Raw genomic sequence first — 17,640 nt, forward strand, 5'->3', positions numbered from 1 at the left:
GTTCCTCTTTTAGAGAGGAAAAATAATCCAAAACCCCAGCGGCTATGAAAGTTTTGCTATTCGTCTTCCTTCTGCTCAGTTCTGTATTGTGGTAACAGAGGCAGCATACTATGAACTGGGAATTCTCCAGGGGGCTGGGAGGTGGGATGAAGATTTACAAGAAACTCTGGCTACAATCCTGTGACTCCTCACCTAGTTATGTGGTCCCTCCCTCTATGATCCACTCAGCTAACACAAAATAGAGCTCTGTTTCTATTGGTTCCAATAGCGCTCTAACCCCGTCATTGGAAGTGAAAGTGTACAGAAGAGGAGATTAAACTCTTTTAGGCAGCATTAGCTACTCTGGTTTTTATGCAGATATTAGGAATGCATGAAGATTGGGAAAAGGCTGTTTAGAGAACTGTTCCCTGATTCCTCCCTCTACTCCAGGGCCCATTCCCTTTTTCCACATGCCTTTTTCCTTCAGCTACAAAGGAAACAACATTATCTCAGGTAGGTGGATGCGTTTTCCTCTCCATGTCATTTCTCCCTTCCTACCTCCTGCCACGTATGTTTTCACAGTATCAAAGCAGTTTTAGGCCCCAAAGCTTATGAGTGAGGTTTGCAGAATTTTCTTGGTAGATATCCTATTCTTTGGAGTTCCCTCCATGCTGAAATGTGATTAAGCACAAATTCAGTTAATTTTAGAAAGACACATTTCTTTGCCAAATGGATTAAACCCTGGTTGCCTAGCTGACTAGTAGAGCTGCAATTACCAGGGAGGTGTCTCTGGTTGAAATCATGAATGTCTTGGCTTACCTATATTGTCATAATAATTATTATAAGCAATTGTCTGGTGCTTAAGTAATCTACACTATTTTAGAGGAATACAGCCTTATTGTTTGTTGTAAGATGACTACTGTAGTTGCCGTATTATAAGGGCCCTGTGCCACCACAGCACAGGTGCGTAGAGAAGTGTTTGTCTTTTGTGAGGAACTCCATACTCCAGGGCCACATAACAAATATTCTATCTTATTGGTGCCTGGGTGGCAAGAATGTGCTGAATAAAGAATGGAACCCATGCCGTTTCCCACTGTGGGACTTCCCTCTCCATGGGGGTTTTAGAGAGAGGCACAGGTTAATCTGTCAGCGACTGTGTGAATTTTATGCCTTTTCAGCATACTTTTTAGGAGACAGGATATGGGACTGGTTGGCTTCCCCAGCCACACTTCCTGTTTGGTGATTATTTCTTCTTCTTAACATGTATGCATGTGCTGTACTGAATGGAGCTGCTGGGCTTGTTGCATTCACCACAAATGCAGGTTTAGTGCCTTCCTGGGGGATATTTCTATATAACTTGGCACCATTTTCCTGACTGCTCTGTGCAATTAGGGCCTGAAATAATGCTCATCAAAATCAAAGGGATTCTTTCCATTGGCTTTAATGTCCTTTGGATCAGGCCATTAATATGATTTTGTTCACTTCTATGCTACAGTTTGGGCCAAGCTTTTTAATTTTCCTAACACATCTGGAGTGCTGACATTTGTCTCAGTATGTTGTCACGAAGGAGCCTGCCCTTCCCTTACTTGTTCTTGTTTGTTATTGGCTCCTTTACCTTTGTAGAACAGGCAAATAAATTGCATTTTGCCGTATTCGCAAAAACAAGATTTCCCATCTGTTCCTAGCCTGGGGCACTCAGGACTATAGAAAGCATGTTGTGTCTAAGTTGTTTCTGTAGCACAATGCATGTGGTTTTATTATTTGATGTGTACGACTGAGAAAGATGGTTGTTAAACCCGTGAGCACAAGTATCGTGCAAACAGGCCAGACTTTTCTCCTTGTGACACTGCTCTGGGCACCATGAAGGCAGTGGCATCTATAGCCTAGCTAGAATTGCTAAGGTGAGAGCAGTGGTGGCCACATTTGTATTTTCCAGTAAACAATGAGACCTGCAGGGTTGCAGTGTAATATAAAAGATATTCAAGCCGCTGTAACTAACACAGAGGAATAAATCACTAAAACAGCCCACAAAAGCCTTAAATAAAATAAAGAATAATTAACTATCGAGCTGGCAGCTCCCTCCATACAGCTTGATGATGCATTGTAAGACTGAGATAATCAGAAAGCAGTGGAAATCAGAGTGTTTTAAATTGGTTAGGAAAATTTTTTGACAATGACCTATGCATCAGAAAACTCACCCAGAGAACAGGCAGTATGGGGTGGAAAGTTTTTAGCGCAGCTCTGGTCATCCCAAATGCCCAGGAGAGGCTCCTCCACATGTTCTCGGCCTACAGGAGCTGCTGAGGGCTATTCCAGGTTACTTGTACCTTTCTGTTTCTAACAGGACTATTTACCCCTGTGGGGGGTGGGTCTCAGTGAAGACTGTTGCTCTCCAGAGTATAGACACATATTAACATTGCTTTTGCAGGGAGGAAATGTTGGGTAGTGGCTAGAGCAGAAGTTAATAGCCAGGGATCACAAGTTCTGTTTCCAGATCTGGAAAAGACTTACTGTGCATGTGCACACTTTCATTTGTTTCCTGCAACAACTCTCGGCTAACGGGTGCAATGCATATTATATGTCATAGTGGACTTTGCCTGGTGACGGATCAGCATTGCTTGTTCCTTGAATTTAGAGCCTTTATGAAAGCCATAACCTAACAAAGCACAAACTTTTCACTTGATTTCCTTTGTTTTTTAACTCATTAGAGTGTTGTTAACTAAAAACACTTATCTGAGCGGAGCATACAAATAGCTTTATTTCTTAAATTGCTGAGCAGCTGGAGTCCAATCCTGAAAGGACTGAGTGCACTAAACTCCCACTGACATCCATGGAAGTTGAGGGTAAGCAGCACCTTGAGGGACTTGCACCCCTAATGTGTGTCAGGACTCACAGGGAACTGTGAGAAATGCTACTGGAGTCTTTTGTCAGAGTCAGAAACAAACAAGATGCAAACAGTTCTTTTTAAAGAGGAACGGTTTGATAGGTTCCAGATTTGATCTTTTTCTAATTTGCAGATTTATGTATTATAATTCTTGCTGAAAAACCACCCAACTGTCCTAAATGATCCAGAGTGAATTTACAATGGTTGATACCTATTTTTAAAAATGTTCATTTTTATTATTGTACGTATATTGTGTTTGTTATTTGCAGACCTATAATAATGGAAAACCAGAGGTTATTGATGGTACAAAGTAATGTCCATGGATTGTTTTATTTTTTCTAATTTTTGATCTCTTCGTTATGGCCATCTTGCAACTTCTAAAAATGGTTGGAAAGAAGTTGCAGTCCTGGACCACTTCCAGTCCCCCTAAAGAGCATATTGTGCATTGTTGATCTGAAATGAAAGAGACAGGCTCAGAGCTGATAGTTTGCCATCACATAATAGTGGGCTAAAATCAAGCATGCAAGATCTCAGAAGTGCTATTGCCATAAGTCTGGATTTTGTACATAAGGTAGTGGAAGAATTGCTGTCTGTAATAATTTGTTAAAAATATCAAGTTCTACTCCAGCTGGATGCAAGAGATGAGAATATCAGACTGAAAAAATAACTCACTAAACCAGATGATGTGACTTTGGCACTAATTATTTATCACAAGGCATCATTAAAGAACACAGATAATAACAATAATTCTAAATTCAAATGTAATGGAAATTTCCAGATAAGTGAGAGGAATGATCCATGTTATGTGTCTGCTGAATGATTAGCTGATTCATTTGGGCTTTCATGGTCTGTTAAATGAGTCTTGTGAAAATGCAGGAAGAAGAAACGAGCTGTACAATTCCAGTGACTTTTGTGAGCTGCCTCTTTGGAACCATATTTCACAAGGTTTTTTCTTTATCTTTAAGGTGATTAGGACTGGCATTCTCAGCTCCTTCCTGTTGCTCTTGTAGAGGTGCTATAAGCATATCCAATTAAAAAAAATAAAAACAACCATGGGGACTGCGACCTATTAAAGGAAAACTAGTTTAATTTATAGTTAGTGCTGACGAGAACACTTGCCCAAAGCTCTAACCAGATTTGATCTAAAATGTACAGATGGTTTAGAAATGTTTGGTTCACTTTTTAATATTTTTTATCATTTTTGTTCCTCCTCACTTTCTCCTTATGGCATGAATGAGAGGTGAAAGTATTGAAATAACCTCAGAAGAGCTTTGCTTTCGCCCCATCAGTAGAAGGAAGCTCGGAAAGTGTTGGGAGGAAAATCTGTTCTGGTGAGAATTCCAGCCCAGATATACAGATCCAAGAGATTGTGGCTAACCCAGTGTTTGGTTGCTTAGCCCAACTTTTGTTCTTTTTAAAATAGGCCATCACTTTACTTATGCCGGGTTAGTAAGGAATTCCCCCCCAAGTCAGAGTGGCAGGGTCCTTGGGGGCTCTGCAGCTTCCTTTGCGTCATGTGGGGCAGGTCTCTTGCTAGATTCATCTGGGTATATGTCACTTAATTCCAGAGGTGAGACTAAGTGATCCAGTAGTCCATTCTGTCCTTAAACTTTATTACTTGAATTTTCAATTCTGCACCATGCGACACGTTATAGTTAGTGAAGAAGCTAGTTTGCCCTGCTCAGGAACTCAAGAAGAGATCAAGAGTTTATAACAAATATGAACAACCATTGCAGAAATTGGCCCTGAAATGGTAGTCTTCTATGGACTTCAGAAAGAAATAAAAGCTGGAGTTGGTTTAGCTTCTCCAGATATATATTAGTATTAGTATTTCATAATGCAAAGCATGTTACCTTTTTATGGCTTTTGATAGTTATTCCCTTTCTCATTTTTTTCTTCCCCCTTTGGTATTGCTTAACGTTTTATGATTCTTTGCTCTTTTTCTATCATTTCTCCTGTATTAGGCTATTCTGAAACATGAGATTCAAAGGAGTCGGATCATGTCGTTAGCCCATCCAAAGCCCCACAAAGTCAGTGGAAAGATTCCCTTTGATTTCAATAGGCTTTGGATTAGGCCTTTGGAGAGAAATAATTTTATCAGCCCCTATACAGTTCTCAGGTACCACAATGATGGGTGAATTTACAAAACACTAGAGTGGAATCACTGGGAATCTTTAAATTTTCATCATTACAGGAGAAAAAAGTTAATTTTAACAAATCTAGAAACCTTTTAGTATCATTCACTTATATCATCATTCAGTGACTGATAGATATAATTTATTTTCTTTGGGTGAGATTCTCACCGTGTTCTAGTGTGCCTACCTTGGGCCACTAGGTGCTTATGATCAACTGATTAGCCATCACAACCCGTAAATCTTTTTCAGAGTCACTGCTTCCCAGCATAGAGTTCCCCCTATGTCCATCCTGTAAATATGGCCTACTTTCTTTGTTCCTAGATATATATATATTTACATTTAGCCATAATAAAACACATATTGTTTGCTTGCTCCCAGTTTACCAAGAGATCCAGATGGCACTGTCAGTGACCTGTCCCCTTTCATTATTTAGCACTCCCCGATTTTTTGTGTCATCTGCAAACTTTATAGTGATCATTTTTGTTTTCATCCAGGGTCACTGATAATATTAAGTAGCGTGGGGCCAAGAACCGATCCCTCCAGGGTTCCACTGGAAATGCATCTGATCAGTGATGTTTCCCCCTTTACAATTACATTTTGACACCTATCAGTTAGCCAGTTTTAATTAATTTAATGCGTGCCATATTAATCTTATTCTAGTTCTTTAATGAAAATGTTGTGAGGTACTAAGTCAAGTGCTTTACAGAAATCTAAGTACATTATGTCAACACTATTACCTTTTATCAACCAAGATTTTTAATCTCTGGTGAAAAAAGATGCCAATTTAGATTCACTGGATCTGTTTTCCATAACCAATCTTGATTGGCATTCATGATATTACCCTCCTTTAATTCTTTCTTAATTGGATCTTGTATCAGCTTCTCCATTATCTTGTTCACAATTGATATCAGACTGACAGGCCTGTAATTACCCAGGTCATCCCATTTACTCTTTTTAAATATTGTCACAACATTAGCTTTCTTCTAATCTTCTGGAACTTCCTCAGTGTTCCAAGATTTATTGAAAATCATCATTAATGACCTACTAAGCTCTTGGTCAGTTCTTTTAAAACTTTTGGATACGAGTTTTCTGGACCTGCTGATTTAAAAATGTCTAACAGTAGTAGCTGCTGTTTGACATCCTGCTGAAATACTCGTGAACTGGAAAGAGTGTTATGTGCTATGACTACATCATCATTTTCTCCCAAATAAAAAACAGAAATATTCTTCTCCAGGACCATGCTATTATGTAGTCCTTGCAGGCAGCTGCTGCAGAATTCCCCATGAGGGTAGATGAGGAAGGAGGAGGGTTTGTTCCTAGGCAGGAGAAATTACTGCTGATCAAACCTACAGTGATTCCCAGATGGATTTTCAATGGGAAATATACCTGTATCTGATGGAAGCAAGCTGCACAGATTTATGTCTCAACTTCCCCTTCTGGCTCCACGTTCCCTCCCACAAAGCCATGGGTCTGTATAGAGGGTTCATTGGGTTTTGGGGACCAGGAAAGAAAATGCAAGACAGCTGCTGTTCTTTCCCTTGCTGTGTATGTTCACCATTTATTACTTGCCCAACCAAGACTGGAGCTTGGTGCTGTACAGATACATAATACCAGGCAGCCCAAGTCCCAAAGAGCTTAGCTTACAACCTAAATAGACATCACAGTCAGAGGATAGGAGAAAATAAATGTTTATCCCCATTTTACTGATAGGAAGCTGCTGCATAGAAATTAAGTAATTTGACTAAGATCATATAGCATCTGTGAGCAAGCTGGGATTTGTACTCTGTCCAGGACCTTAATCGCAAGACCATCTCTCCTCTCTCCTTGCCACATTTAATTATCTTCCCTGCCATGCAGTGAAAGGTAGTATGTAATCCAATGTTCCCTGCTTACATATTTGGGGTTATATCTGATAGATCTTCCCAAAGTAATATTTCACTGTCATGTCAGGGAGCCTTAATTGTGTGGCAAGGCTTGGATATAAAGGATTTTTTTTCTTCAAACTTCCTATGGCATTTTTTATAAACCTGATTATCCTTTACTCAGAACCAGCCAAATTCTTTACCTTTCGCTAGCTCACAGTTCCATTGTAATGTTATAGTAATTTCAAAAAATTGGTTGAAAATTACACTGTTAACAACATGCAAGTTAAACTGTAATGCCTTAAAAAGAATAAATTAACATATAGGAAAATGCCTATTAAATTAATGTAAACACGTTAGTTTGAAGCATCTATCATGTTGCAGAACTTAGTATATACAATTCACAGAGCCTCCTGGAGTCTAGTTGAGTCTTCCACTATTTTTAAATATTAGGTAAGTTAACTCTTTGAGAGCTCTTTGTTGGGTCCCCTTTGTTGGGTCCTACAGTTTTCTTCTCTAGCCATTTGGAAACCACAGACATTCTCCTAAGCCTCCATTTGAATGCCATTCTGTGAAATGCCATCATTCTTGCTCTAAGGGTTATATCATGATAGAATGTAACTGTGAGATTGGCATGTGCTGCTCTTTTGAAACATGTTGCTGTTCCATGGGTCAATGGCTCCCGATAGCTTTCTCTTTGAATATATAAATGCAGCCCAGCACGTGAAAACGAGATCCTTAACAAACTCTTGCTTTGTACGTAGGTATTTGCTGAGGTTTATTGGTTTGGAATAATTTCTATGTGTGGAGATGGGGGCGGTGTTTAGATTTCCATGGACCTTATTTAGGAGTTAGATTCTTTAAAAAAATTCACATGTATTAAAGGATATTGTTAATCTTGAATGAGACTATAAGGTAACAAAGTACCTTTCCACTTGGTTAAATGTCAAAGCACAGCCAAGGAATGTGATGAAACACAAAAGCCATTTATTTGCACACATCCCCCCACAGTCTGGACAAATGCAACAAGACAAGAAATTGTGGAGAAAAACCCTTATTTTACGTGAAATACATCATTTAACCTTTCAACCACATGATAATCAAGTACTTCATCAGGAGGAGTTAGATTGGTTCATAAAGCAGTTCCACAGAAAGATTTAAATGCCACTCTTGTACACTGTAGTGTTATAATTCAATGGGTTAAATCATGGTAGAATGCCAGAGTCTGACAACCCAGTTTTTCAATTGCAGAAAGGTAGGAATTGGCAGGATAATATTTTGAAAAGCCTCACATTTTCTATGTTGATAGCAGCTTCTAACATGTTCTTATGTTAAATTGCATCCAGGCCTCGGAAATGAGATTGACATATATTAGTTTTCAGAAATGTTCTGGGATTAAGTATTTCTATTTTTTGAAAAATATTTAAAACAATGGTAACATGATACTTGAAAGGGTGCTGTTCTTGTGAATTTCCTCAGTCACTGTAGTTTCTGTAGTTACTTTTTATGATCAAAAACCATTATCATGTTTCTTGTTTTAGTATAATTTCTGTCAATACATTGGCTATGGTCAATCAGGGCCAGTATTGATGTATGCAGCAGAACGCTGTGCTCCCCCTCTCCCCTCCCACACCCACCCACCCTACATTTAGAGTTGAATTTTGATAGACTATGAAGTTTGGGGGAGGGTATTTTTGTTTTTAGATATTTGTACCAATTCTGGCATGTTGATTCCCAAAAAGATTTTGCCTTGGCCTTTGCCAGAGTCTTTGGCACAATCTATATACTGCTTGTAAATGTATATTGCAGTTCGTATGCAGCTACCCAGAAAAATGGTGTTCATGTGAGTTCTTACTCCAGAAGACTCCAAGCCACAATGTTCTGAATCTAGATCCAAACTTTCCAATAGTTATGTCTATTCAGATGTGCAGTTTGGGTAGGACACATCTACAGTTCATCCAATCTTACTTTTGCAACATAATAGTTCCTAGCTTACTGCCTGAAATGTTTTTAATTTTTAAATTAGTTGAGAAGTATATTGCAGTGTTGTTGTAGCCATGTTGGTTCCAGGATATTAGAGAGACAAGATGGGTGAGGTAATATCTTTTACTGGACCAACTTCTGTTAGTGAAAGAGACAAGATTTTGACCTTATACAGAGCTATTACCTTAACTACCTTGTCTTTTTAAGAAGTATATAGTATTTTGAAAACCTGGGTTCTATTTCTGGTTTTACCACTAAGTCACTTAAATCCCTGAGTGCCCTTAGGTAAATCACTTAAACTTTCTATGCTTCGGTTTAATGTAAATGTTTAATTTATGATTATTATTCGATTATTATTAAATTAATACAATTAAATAAACAAATAATAAATAAAATTAAGTAATTGTATGTTTAATTTATGATTATTATTTGTTTATTTAATTGTATTATCTTTCATTACAAGGTTTGAGGCCTTTAGACAGGGCCGGCTTTAGGCACCAGCAAAACAAACAGGTGCTTGAGGCAACACATGTCTAGGGGCGGCATTCCGGCGCCTGCCATGCCACCCCTAGAAATGTGCTACCGCGTCCCCAGCTCGCCTCTGCCTCCTCCCCTAAGCACGCCGCCGCTCACTTCTCCCCACTCCCTCCCAGGCTTGCCACCCGCCAAACAGCTGTTTGGCATGGCAAGCCTGGGAGGGAGGAGAAGCTGACCAGCGGTGCAGCGGGGGAGGCGGTGGAGCGGAGGTGAGCTGGGGTGGGGAGCTGTTCCTCTACACACACCCCCATTACTTCCTGCACTCACTCCCCCACCCTCACTCATCTCCGCTCCGCCTCCTCCCCTGAACGTGCTGCCTCCCCCTCGCCTGAGAGGGAGGCGGGAGAAGCAGAGTGGCAGCGTGTTCAGGGGAGCAGGCAGAGCGGAGGTGAGCTAGGGTGAGGGGTTACGGGGGGGGCACAGGAAGCAATGGGGGGGGAATGCGGTACACCCGGGGGAGCAGGCGGGGAAGGGGTTGAGAAGGGGCGGGGCGGAGGGGGCATGAAAAAAAAGCGGGGCCAGCCAAAATTTCTTTTGCTTGGGGCGGCAAAAATCCTAGAAAAATCCCTGCCTTTAGATCTAAGGCCCAGTACTATTCATAGCTTTTTATTGCATATGAAGACTTGCCTCAGTCAGTGCTACATTTAACTAAGCCAGTCATTGAACTCCCCTTGAAGGATTTCAGTTACATCTCATGTATCTTTTGAATGTTTCCTTGTGTGTATGCTCTGTGGGACTAGGATTTAGTTTTGCTTTCTCATTTCGGCATCAATGAGAGCTTGTGGGTCTGCCTCTGAATATCAGGTTTTAGTCAGGCGTCTGAAGTTGTGCAATCCAAGTTTTGAGAGCCATACAGAATCAACGAAATCTCTTAAAAATGTTGGCCTTATTCCTTTACACACTTAAAGTTGCTCTGCCCAGAGCTGTAGCTGATGATGAGTCCCACTTCAGTCATGTTTGAAGGAGCCATAGAACAAATTACAAAGAATACAGTCAAAGCACATTCTCCTATGTGTATCACTGAACAGCTTGGGCAGTGGGAGAAAAAAATAATCTCAGACTCATAGAAAAATATAATCTCAGACTCATAGAAGTGCATTTTAAATATTGTGCTTTGGGTTATCAGCACAGCTCCTATTAATGCTAATTGGAGTTATGTAGCCAGTTCACTGAGCCACTTGATGAACATTTAGATCAGTATTTTAAGCTTGACAGATTTCAAAGGACTGAATCCAAGAGTTAGCTGGCCTTGGCTCTTTCCTTGGGTATATTGCCCCCAATTTATTCATTCATTCTCATTCACACTCTTCCACTATTTTACCAAGATTCAAGAGCGATTGAAAAGTTGTTCTGGTAAAATGAATCTTCATTTTAAATAGTTTAGGCTGAATCCCTATGCAGCCTGCATGTTGACTGCAGTAGGTTTCTCTACCACACACTGAAAAATCTCACACAATTAGATGACCTGAAACACTTCAGAAAACTATGCACTGTATGAAAGTAGCATAGTGATAATTTCAGGCAATTTGACACGATCTTATTTCTAAATTATGTCATATATTGAGATTAGGTTTACTCCTTTGCCCTGCCCCCTTTATACCTGTTTGTAGCAAATTGAATTGTATGCACAGATATCACACCACAAATAAATTAGGAATTGAGTTTTGCTGATGTGGAAGTGAATTCCTATTCACCAAAACATTCCATCCTCACAGCTTTGACTATCACCAATATAGCAGTCTAGGCAGGCACAAGACATCATTAAAAGAGAGTGGGATTGAATAACATCTGTTGGATGCAGTAAATCACTAAAGTGATAGTGTATAATGGGTAAACAAATCAAAAAGGTCATACTTTGATTTAATTAAAGTATTGATTTAAATGTCCTGTTGGTTTCAGTTGGAGAGAGTCCTAGGGAATGCCCAGCACTTACTGATTTTATGTGTTGGAACAAGAACTGCATTGAGTCTCACCTTGTTTGTGACTACAAACCAGACTGCAAGGACCTATCAGATGAAGCTGATTGCAGTAAGTACAACTTTCTATATTAATATTAAAATTTTAACCCTAAATACTGTAACCAGTTTAGATGGATCTGTACAGCTGCTTAGGAGAAGGTAATATAAGTATGCTGTTCCCTCTCTTGTTCCCCCATCACACAAAGTTTTACACTTTCAGATCCTCAAAGACATTTACTGAGCAAAAATATTTAAATGTGACTGAGTCACAAATGTGCAACATACTCAAAACAAAGAGCAAATAGAAGACCAACTTCATTTTTTTAAAGGAAGATAATCCAAGGATTACTATACACAAATCTATAGGAAGAAACTTGAAAGGATTTTGAGCTGTCAACATTTAAGGGAAAAGCCTAATAAGGAAATTGGTAAAAATATAGAAGCATTTAGAGTAAGGTTCTGCTCCAAACACTGACCATGTAAAAATTATCCTTCAGATCAGCTCCCTGTATGTGCTCATTTTCATGACACAAGTACATTTTTATTGCTTTTTACTACTCCAAAACTAACAAAAGACCAGAATGAGTGAGTTGGATTACTTTCCTCCTTCTGCATCATCAGTAGAACTCTTTGATAAATTCCAATCTGTTTACACCTGTGCAACCTCAGTGACAACTGAAGATTGCAACTTAATTTGGCCTGGAGAACTTTATTATTGATGATGATGTGTGAGAAGGAAAGAACCCAGTTTGCCTTGTAGAGCATACATTAATAGGACTGCAGTTAAACTACCTTTAAACACTTAAACTGATCATATTTGATGTTAAGATGCAGCACACATGGAGCCCTTGCCTCTGTCCCCACCCTGCCTCCAATGCCATTTTTGCAGAGTCACTTTTGAGACTAGCACTACATTTTAAGAGCAAGAGGACAGAACAGTTTATTAAGGCATTTACTTAATCCTGGCAATCAATCCGTGTTTCTTAATCTTGAATCTGTAGGGCCAAATTCTGCTATGGTGTACATGTGAAACTATTACTGAAATCACTCTTGATATGCAGGGGAGAGAAAATGCATCTTAAACAACAAAAATAGATTTTTTTCCCCTCTCATATATGGTGAAAGGTCACATTAGACAAGGCTCCAAAAGAATAGAGTGGCATAATCTTAAATCCTATATTTAGGGATTGCAGAGGCCATATAAAGTGTTCACTGAGAATCTGTATTGTGACCAAATGTGCAAATAATGTCACTCTGGGAAGTATATTAGGAAGAAGAGGAAGGAAAAGGCATATTATCATTAAAATATTATATGATACCGGAACTCTTCTCCCTCTCTCCCTATTTGTTTTAAAGTAAATAATGTATATATCTAAAGTGTAGATCCTAAAGCAGTGTCTTTATGCAGTCTTTTGGCCAGATTCACAACTGGAACAAATCTAAGCTGAACTGAACCTTTAAAAGGATAACCAGTTCCAGTAGATAAATGGATTTTTAAAGGATTGATCATATTTTGTAGCATTACATTAATATTTCTTCAGTAGTCAGGCGGTGTGACTGCAACAAAATACTTCGTAAACTATCCACAATTATATTTTACAGGGCCCCAATAGAAAAACATCACACTGAAACTGTGTCTAATGCAAACTGCTTTTTAATGACACTCAGAAAACTAATGAAGATCTTGATTTATTCTGTAAATGCTGTTATTGCATACAGTAGTTGCCATTGGTTTCTGTAAGTGTTCTCTAGAGATAGCTTGTGAGACCTTCAGCTTTCTTTTCTTAGTCAGGCAATGAATGGGAGCATTTAATGCCATAAATCAGTCCAAGTCACAAACCAAATGTTTGTTATGATGTATAAAAGCGATTCTTGGGAAAATATTAACTTCAATGAACCTTAAATGTATAAGGCAAAACTGGCCTTTGCTTCACAGATCTACCAGAGATGGAGAGGGCATGGGGAACTTCTTTCTCCCCTCTGTCCGGCAACAGTCCATATTGCAATGTAGCACACAGAGTGCTAAAGTAAGTGCTAGGTTAGTTGCCCTGTCCAGCATACCTGTGGTGTTTAAATGTTGCTTGTAATTATTAGGCTTGGGAGCACTGGCTGTTGGGAGTCTGAAAGGACAGGAAACAGGAAGGAGTGGGGAGGAGTTGAAGAGGCTGAGGGAGAGCTACTCAGCATGTAGCAGCAGCTTGGAAAAGAGGTTTCCACTTTAAAAAATAAAGTCCTGTTGAAGTTTGTTAGTACCTTGCCTGGCTACTACAATACCACAGTACCAAGGGCTGGGGGTGTTTGGATTTGAGACAGGGGTAGAGGTGATCCCTGGGTGTGTCTGCTGTGGTGTAGAATAAGCACTAGACGGGGGCATAAACTACTCTTTTATAATGAAGAGCAAAATGTACTCCAGCGTGCTTTCATCCTTCAGCCACCTTGAGCTCTTCCTGCACACCCCCACACCCCCAGCATAATGCAGCTCCAAATAGCAAAGGTCAGATTTTCTCACACAACGCTAGGGGAAAGCCTTTTCCCCTTCAGCCTGGATGCAGGGACCTTCCACAACCCTCCCCTGGTGAGGAGAAGCAGCAGGAGTCAGAATGACTGTGAGACAAACGCCTGCTGCTCCAACCTGCCCCACCCTCACATCACCTTTGGATATTTGAAACTTTTGGCTGCAATTTTTCTTTTTTCTCTCAGCTCCAGGTTGGAATTGATCCCCCACTTTGTTACACCAGTTTTACACCAGTGTAACTATTGAAGTCAAGGATCCAGTTTTGCTGTTGTGTAAATCTGGAGTAATTCCACTGAAACATTTCTCTAGATTTACAACGGAGTTTGGCCCAACAGAGATCATTTCCACATTCAATTGGTGTAACAGAGTATTGTGTTGCATCCTATTTTAAAAAAAAATAAAATTGCAGCAGTTGCTTTTTATATGCTTCATTCCTTCCAGTCAGGCATTCTTGCACAATTTTCATTTTCTTTCAAAGCCCATTGGAACTACGGATGTGAAAATCACACATGAAAGCCATTTCTGTTTTCATGAACTGTAGTCAATTATACACGCAGATCTGATTAATAGCAGGCCTCAACATTGATGAACCATCTCGTGCAGTGCTTGAATTATTGAAATAAAAGCAATTTTGCAGACAAATGGACCAGTCCTTTTCTCATAACTCCTAAACAGTCTCTGTTTAAATCAAAAAGAAGAAATACCCAGCAGGTGCAGACATGCAGGTGACTTCATCGACCCTGCAAATGCTGTTCATAAATATTTATTATTAAATGCTTTCTGAAGCACTGGTAAGATATTAGAGCTGAATTCCTGCTGTCAGGCAATGCATTATAAATAGCATTATAAAATCAAAATTCATTTGGTTTTTGATCTGTTTAGAACTCTACAAGACACATGTACTTTCTTTTGAGATTGCGCAGCCAAATTCTTTTGAAGTGCCTGCTTGTCTATTTCACTTATTAAAGCTCAGCTTTCCTTTGTAGTGCAGCACAGCATACAATATGGACCAGTGTGGAATGTTCCATGTGTTTGTGTTCCTATTTTTCTTTAATGGTTTTCCTAAGGCACCAGTTGAGGATCCTCCTCTTAGAGTTCACATGCTATAATTTTAATGCTGTAATTTTAGCGCCCTCGTGGCCAAGATGGAGTCTGCTCTGCAGGCAGCTCTGGCCAAGAGACTGTGCGCCCAGGAAGGCAGCAGGGAAAGTTCCTTCCAGACCAGGGGCACCTGTTCCAAACCCCCCAGAGTGAACACACCCTCACTGGAAAAGGACAATGAATATAGGAAAGGGAAATGTTTATTTACAGAGGGGTGAGTGGAGAAAAACAATAGGGGAAAATTTAGGGGCACAGTAAAACAGGGTTGCATTCAACTCAAGGCCCCACAGGCCCAGTGGTACCAAAGTCTGAAAGGGCAGACACCCAGCAATGTGTCTGCACACATTGTTCAGGAGTCCTGGGCAATGGTCCAGTCCAGCAGTGAATCTTGGGTACTCCTGGTCATCGTCAGTGAACTTCCTCCAACAAACCCCTCTGATGGCCTTTTCTGCCGCTCTCTGCAAAGCCACACAGAGTGACAACCTCCCTGCTTAACAAGCTAACAGCCTTTCTCCTTATTCCCAATGCAAAGTCACAAACCCCAGTATTCAGCCCCATGCAGCTCTGGGCAGCAGTGATACTGGGTCCAGCTCCAATTTGTCCTTCTTGGGCAATTTCTTCCTGGCATAGTGCTCTTCCTGGCATAGTGCTCCTCCTGGCTCCTGTCCTGGGGTGTGCCCGATTAGCTGCTCTGTCCCTCTCAGACTTCAGGCAGATTTTTGGCTGCTTTACTCTTTGAGGGCCTTCTTGCTGCAGCCCTTATCATAGAATCATAGAATATCAGCGTTGGAAGGGACCTCTGGAGGTCATCTCGTCCAACCCCCTGCCCAGAGCAGGACCAATCCCAACTAAATCATCCCAGCCAGGGCTTTGTCAAGCCTGACCTTAAAAACTTCTAAGGAAGGAGATTCCACCACCTCGCTAGGTAACACATTCCAGTGTTTCACCACCCTCCTAGTGAAAAAGTTTTTCCTAATATCCAGCCTAAATCTCCCCCACTGTAACTTGAGACCATTACTCCTTGTCCTGTCATCTGCTATCACTGAGAATAGTCTAGATCCATCCTCTTTGGATACACCTTTCAGGTAGTTAAAAGCAGCTATCAAATCCCCCCTCATTCTTCTCTTCCATAGACTAAACAATCCCAGTTCCCTCAGCCTCTCCTCATAAGTCATGTGTTCCAGACCCCTAATCATTTTTGTTGCCCTTCGCTGGACTCTCTCCAATTTCTCCACATCCTTCTTGTAGTGTGGGGCCCAAAACTGGACACAGTACTCCAGATGAGGCATCACCAATGTCGAATAGAGGGGAACGATCACATCCCTCGATCTGCTGGCAGTGCCCCTATTTATACACCCCAAAATGCCATTGGCCTTCTTGGCAACAAGGGTACACTGTTGACTCATATCCCGCTTCTCGTCCACTGTCACCCCTAGGTCCTTCTCTGCAGAACTGATGCCTAGCCATTCGGTCCCTAGCCTGTAGTGGTGCATTGGATTCTTCCATCCTAAGTGCCGGACTCTGCACTTGTCCTTGTGGAACCTCATCAGATTTCTTTTGGCCCAATCCTCCAATTTGTCTAGGTCCCTCAGTATCCTATCCTTACCCTCCAGCGTATCTACCACTCCTCCCAGTTTAGTGTCATCCGCAAACTTGCTGAGGGTGCAATCCACACCATCCTCCAGATCATTAATGGAGATACTGAACAAAAAAACCAATACTGAACAAGGACCGACCCTTGGGGCACTCCGCTAGATATCGGCTGCCAACTAGACATGGAGCCATTGATCACTACCCATTGAGCCCGACAATCTAGCCAACTTTCTACCCACCTTGTAGTGCATCCATCCAGCCCATACTTCTTTAACTTGCTGACAAGAATACTGTGGGAGACCGTGTCAAAAGCTTTGCTAAAGTCGAGGAATAACATGTCCACTGCTTTCCCTTCATCCACAGAACCAGTTATCTCATCATAGAAGGCAATTAGATTAGTCAGGCATGACTTTCCCTTGGTGAATGAATGCTGACTGTTCCTGATCACTTTCCTCTTGTCTAAGTGCTTCAGAATTGATTCCTTGAGGGCATGCTCCATGATTTTTCCGGGGACTGAGGTGAGGCTGACCAGCCTGTAGTTCTCAGGATCCTCCTTCTTCCCTTTTTTAAAGATGGGCACTACATTAGCCTTTTTCCAGTCTTCTGGGATTTCCCCCTCATCGCCCTGAGTTTCCCTTCTGTCTGGAGCTCCAGATGCACACACCCTGTTGCTCTCTCTCTAAACCCTAAGGGGGTTACATATGTTATTCATAGCTCAAAATCATCTTTATTTAATGTATTTATACTAGACCAGATTTTTACAAGAAAATCCTAGAAAACAGTATTGGTTACAGTTTATAGTTTAGCATATCTGCATCATAATAAAGAGAATTGCTTTAATTTCTCATTTGAAAAGATACTTCTATAATGGTAGCAAGCCTATTTTTGCAAACAAAATATTTTGGGGGCATCCTATTAAATAATTGAATATTAAACATGTCAGAAATGGTCCCATCTGCTTAGATTGTTTTCTTCTTCTCAAGGAGCTAAGATGTGCAGTTTGTAATTGGAGAACAGATTAATTTACAGTCCAAGAGTGTAAAAGAGGATCTGCAGTTTTTGTAGCATGTGGATGCTTGTCTACACTGCACTT

General features: G+C 40.6%; 1 protein-coding gene across 1 annotated transcript in view; it reads left to right on the forward strand.

Moving 5' to 3' along the window:
* MALRD1 (MAM and LDL receptor class A domain containing 1) overlaps nucleotides 1-17,640 on the forward strand; it is a gene marked incomplete at both ends in the record, with an annotated part of 444,317 nt that overhangs the window by 317,353 nt on the left and 109,324 nt on the right. The window contains one exon of the mRNA XM_084621129.1: nucleotides 11,280-11,408. Coding sequence (XP_084477255.1) covers nucleotides 11,280-11,408 — 129 coding nt within the window. The remainder of the gene's footprint in view (nucleotides 1-11,279; nucleotides 11,409-17,640) is intronic.

Source organism: Lepidochelys olivacea (assembly GCF_965140295.1).
Source record: "Lepidochelys olivacea isolate rLepOli2 genome assembly, chromosome: 2".
Classification (NCBI taxonomy): Eukaryota; Metazoa; Chordata; order Testudines; family Cheloniidae; genus Lepidochelys; species Lepidochelys olivacea.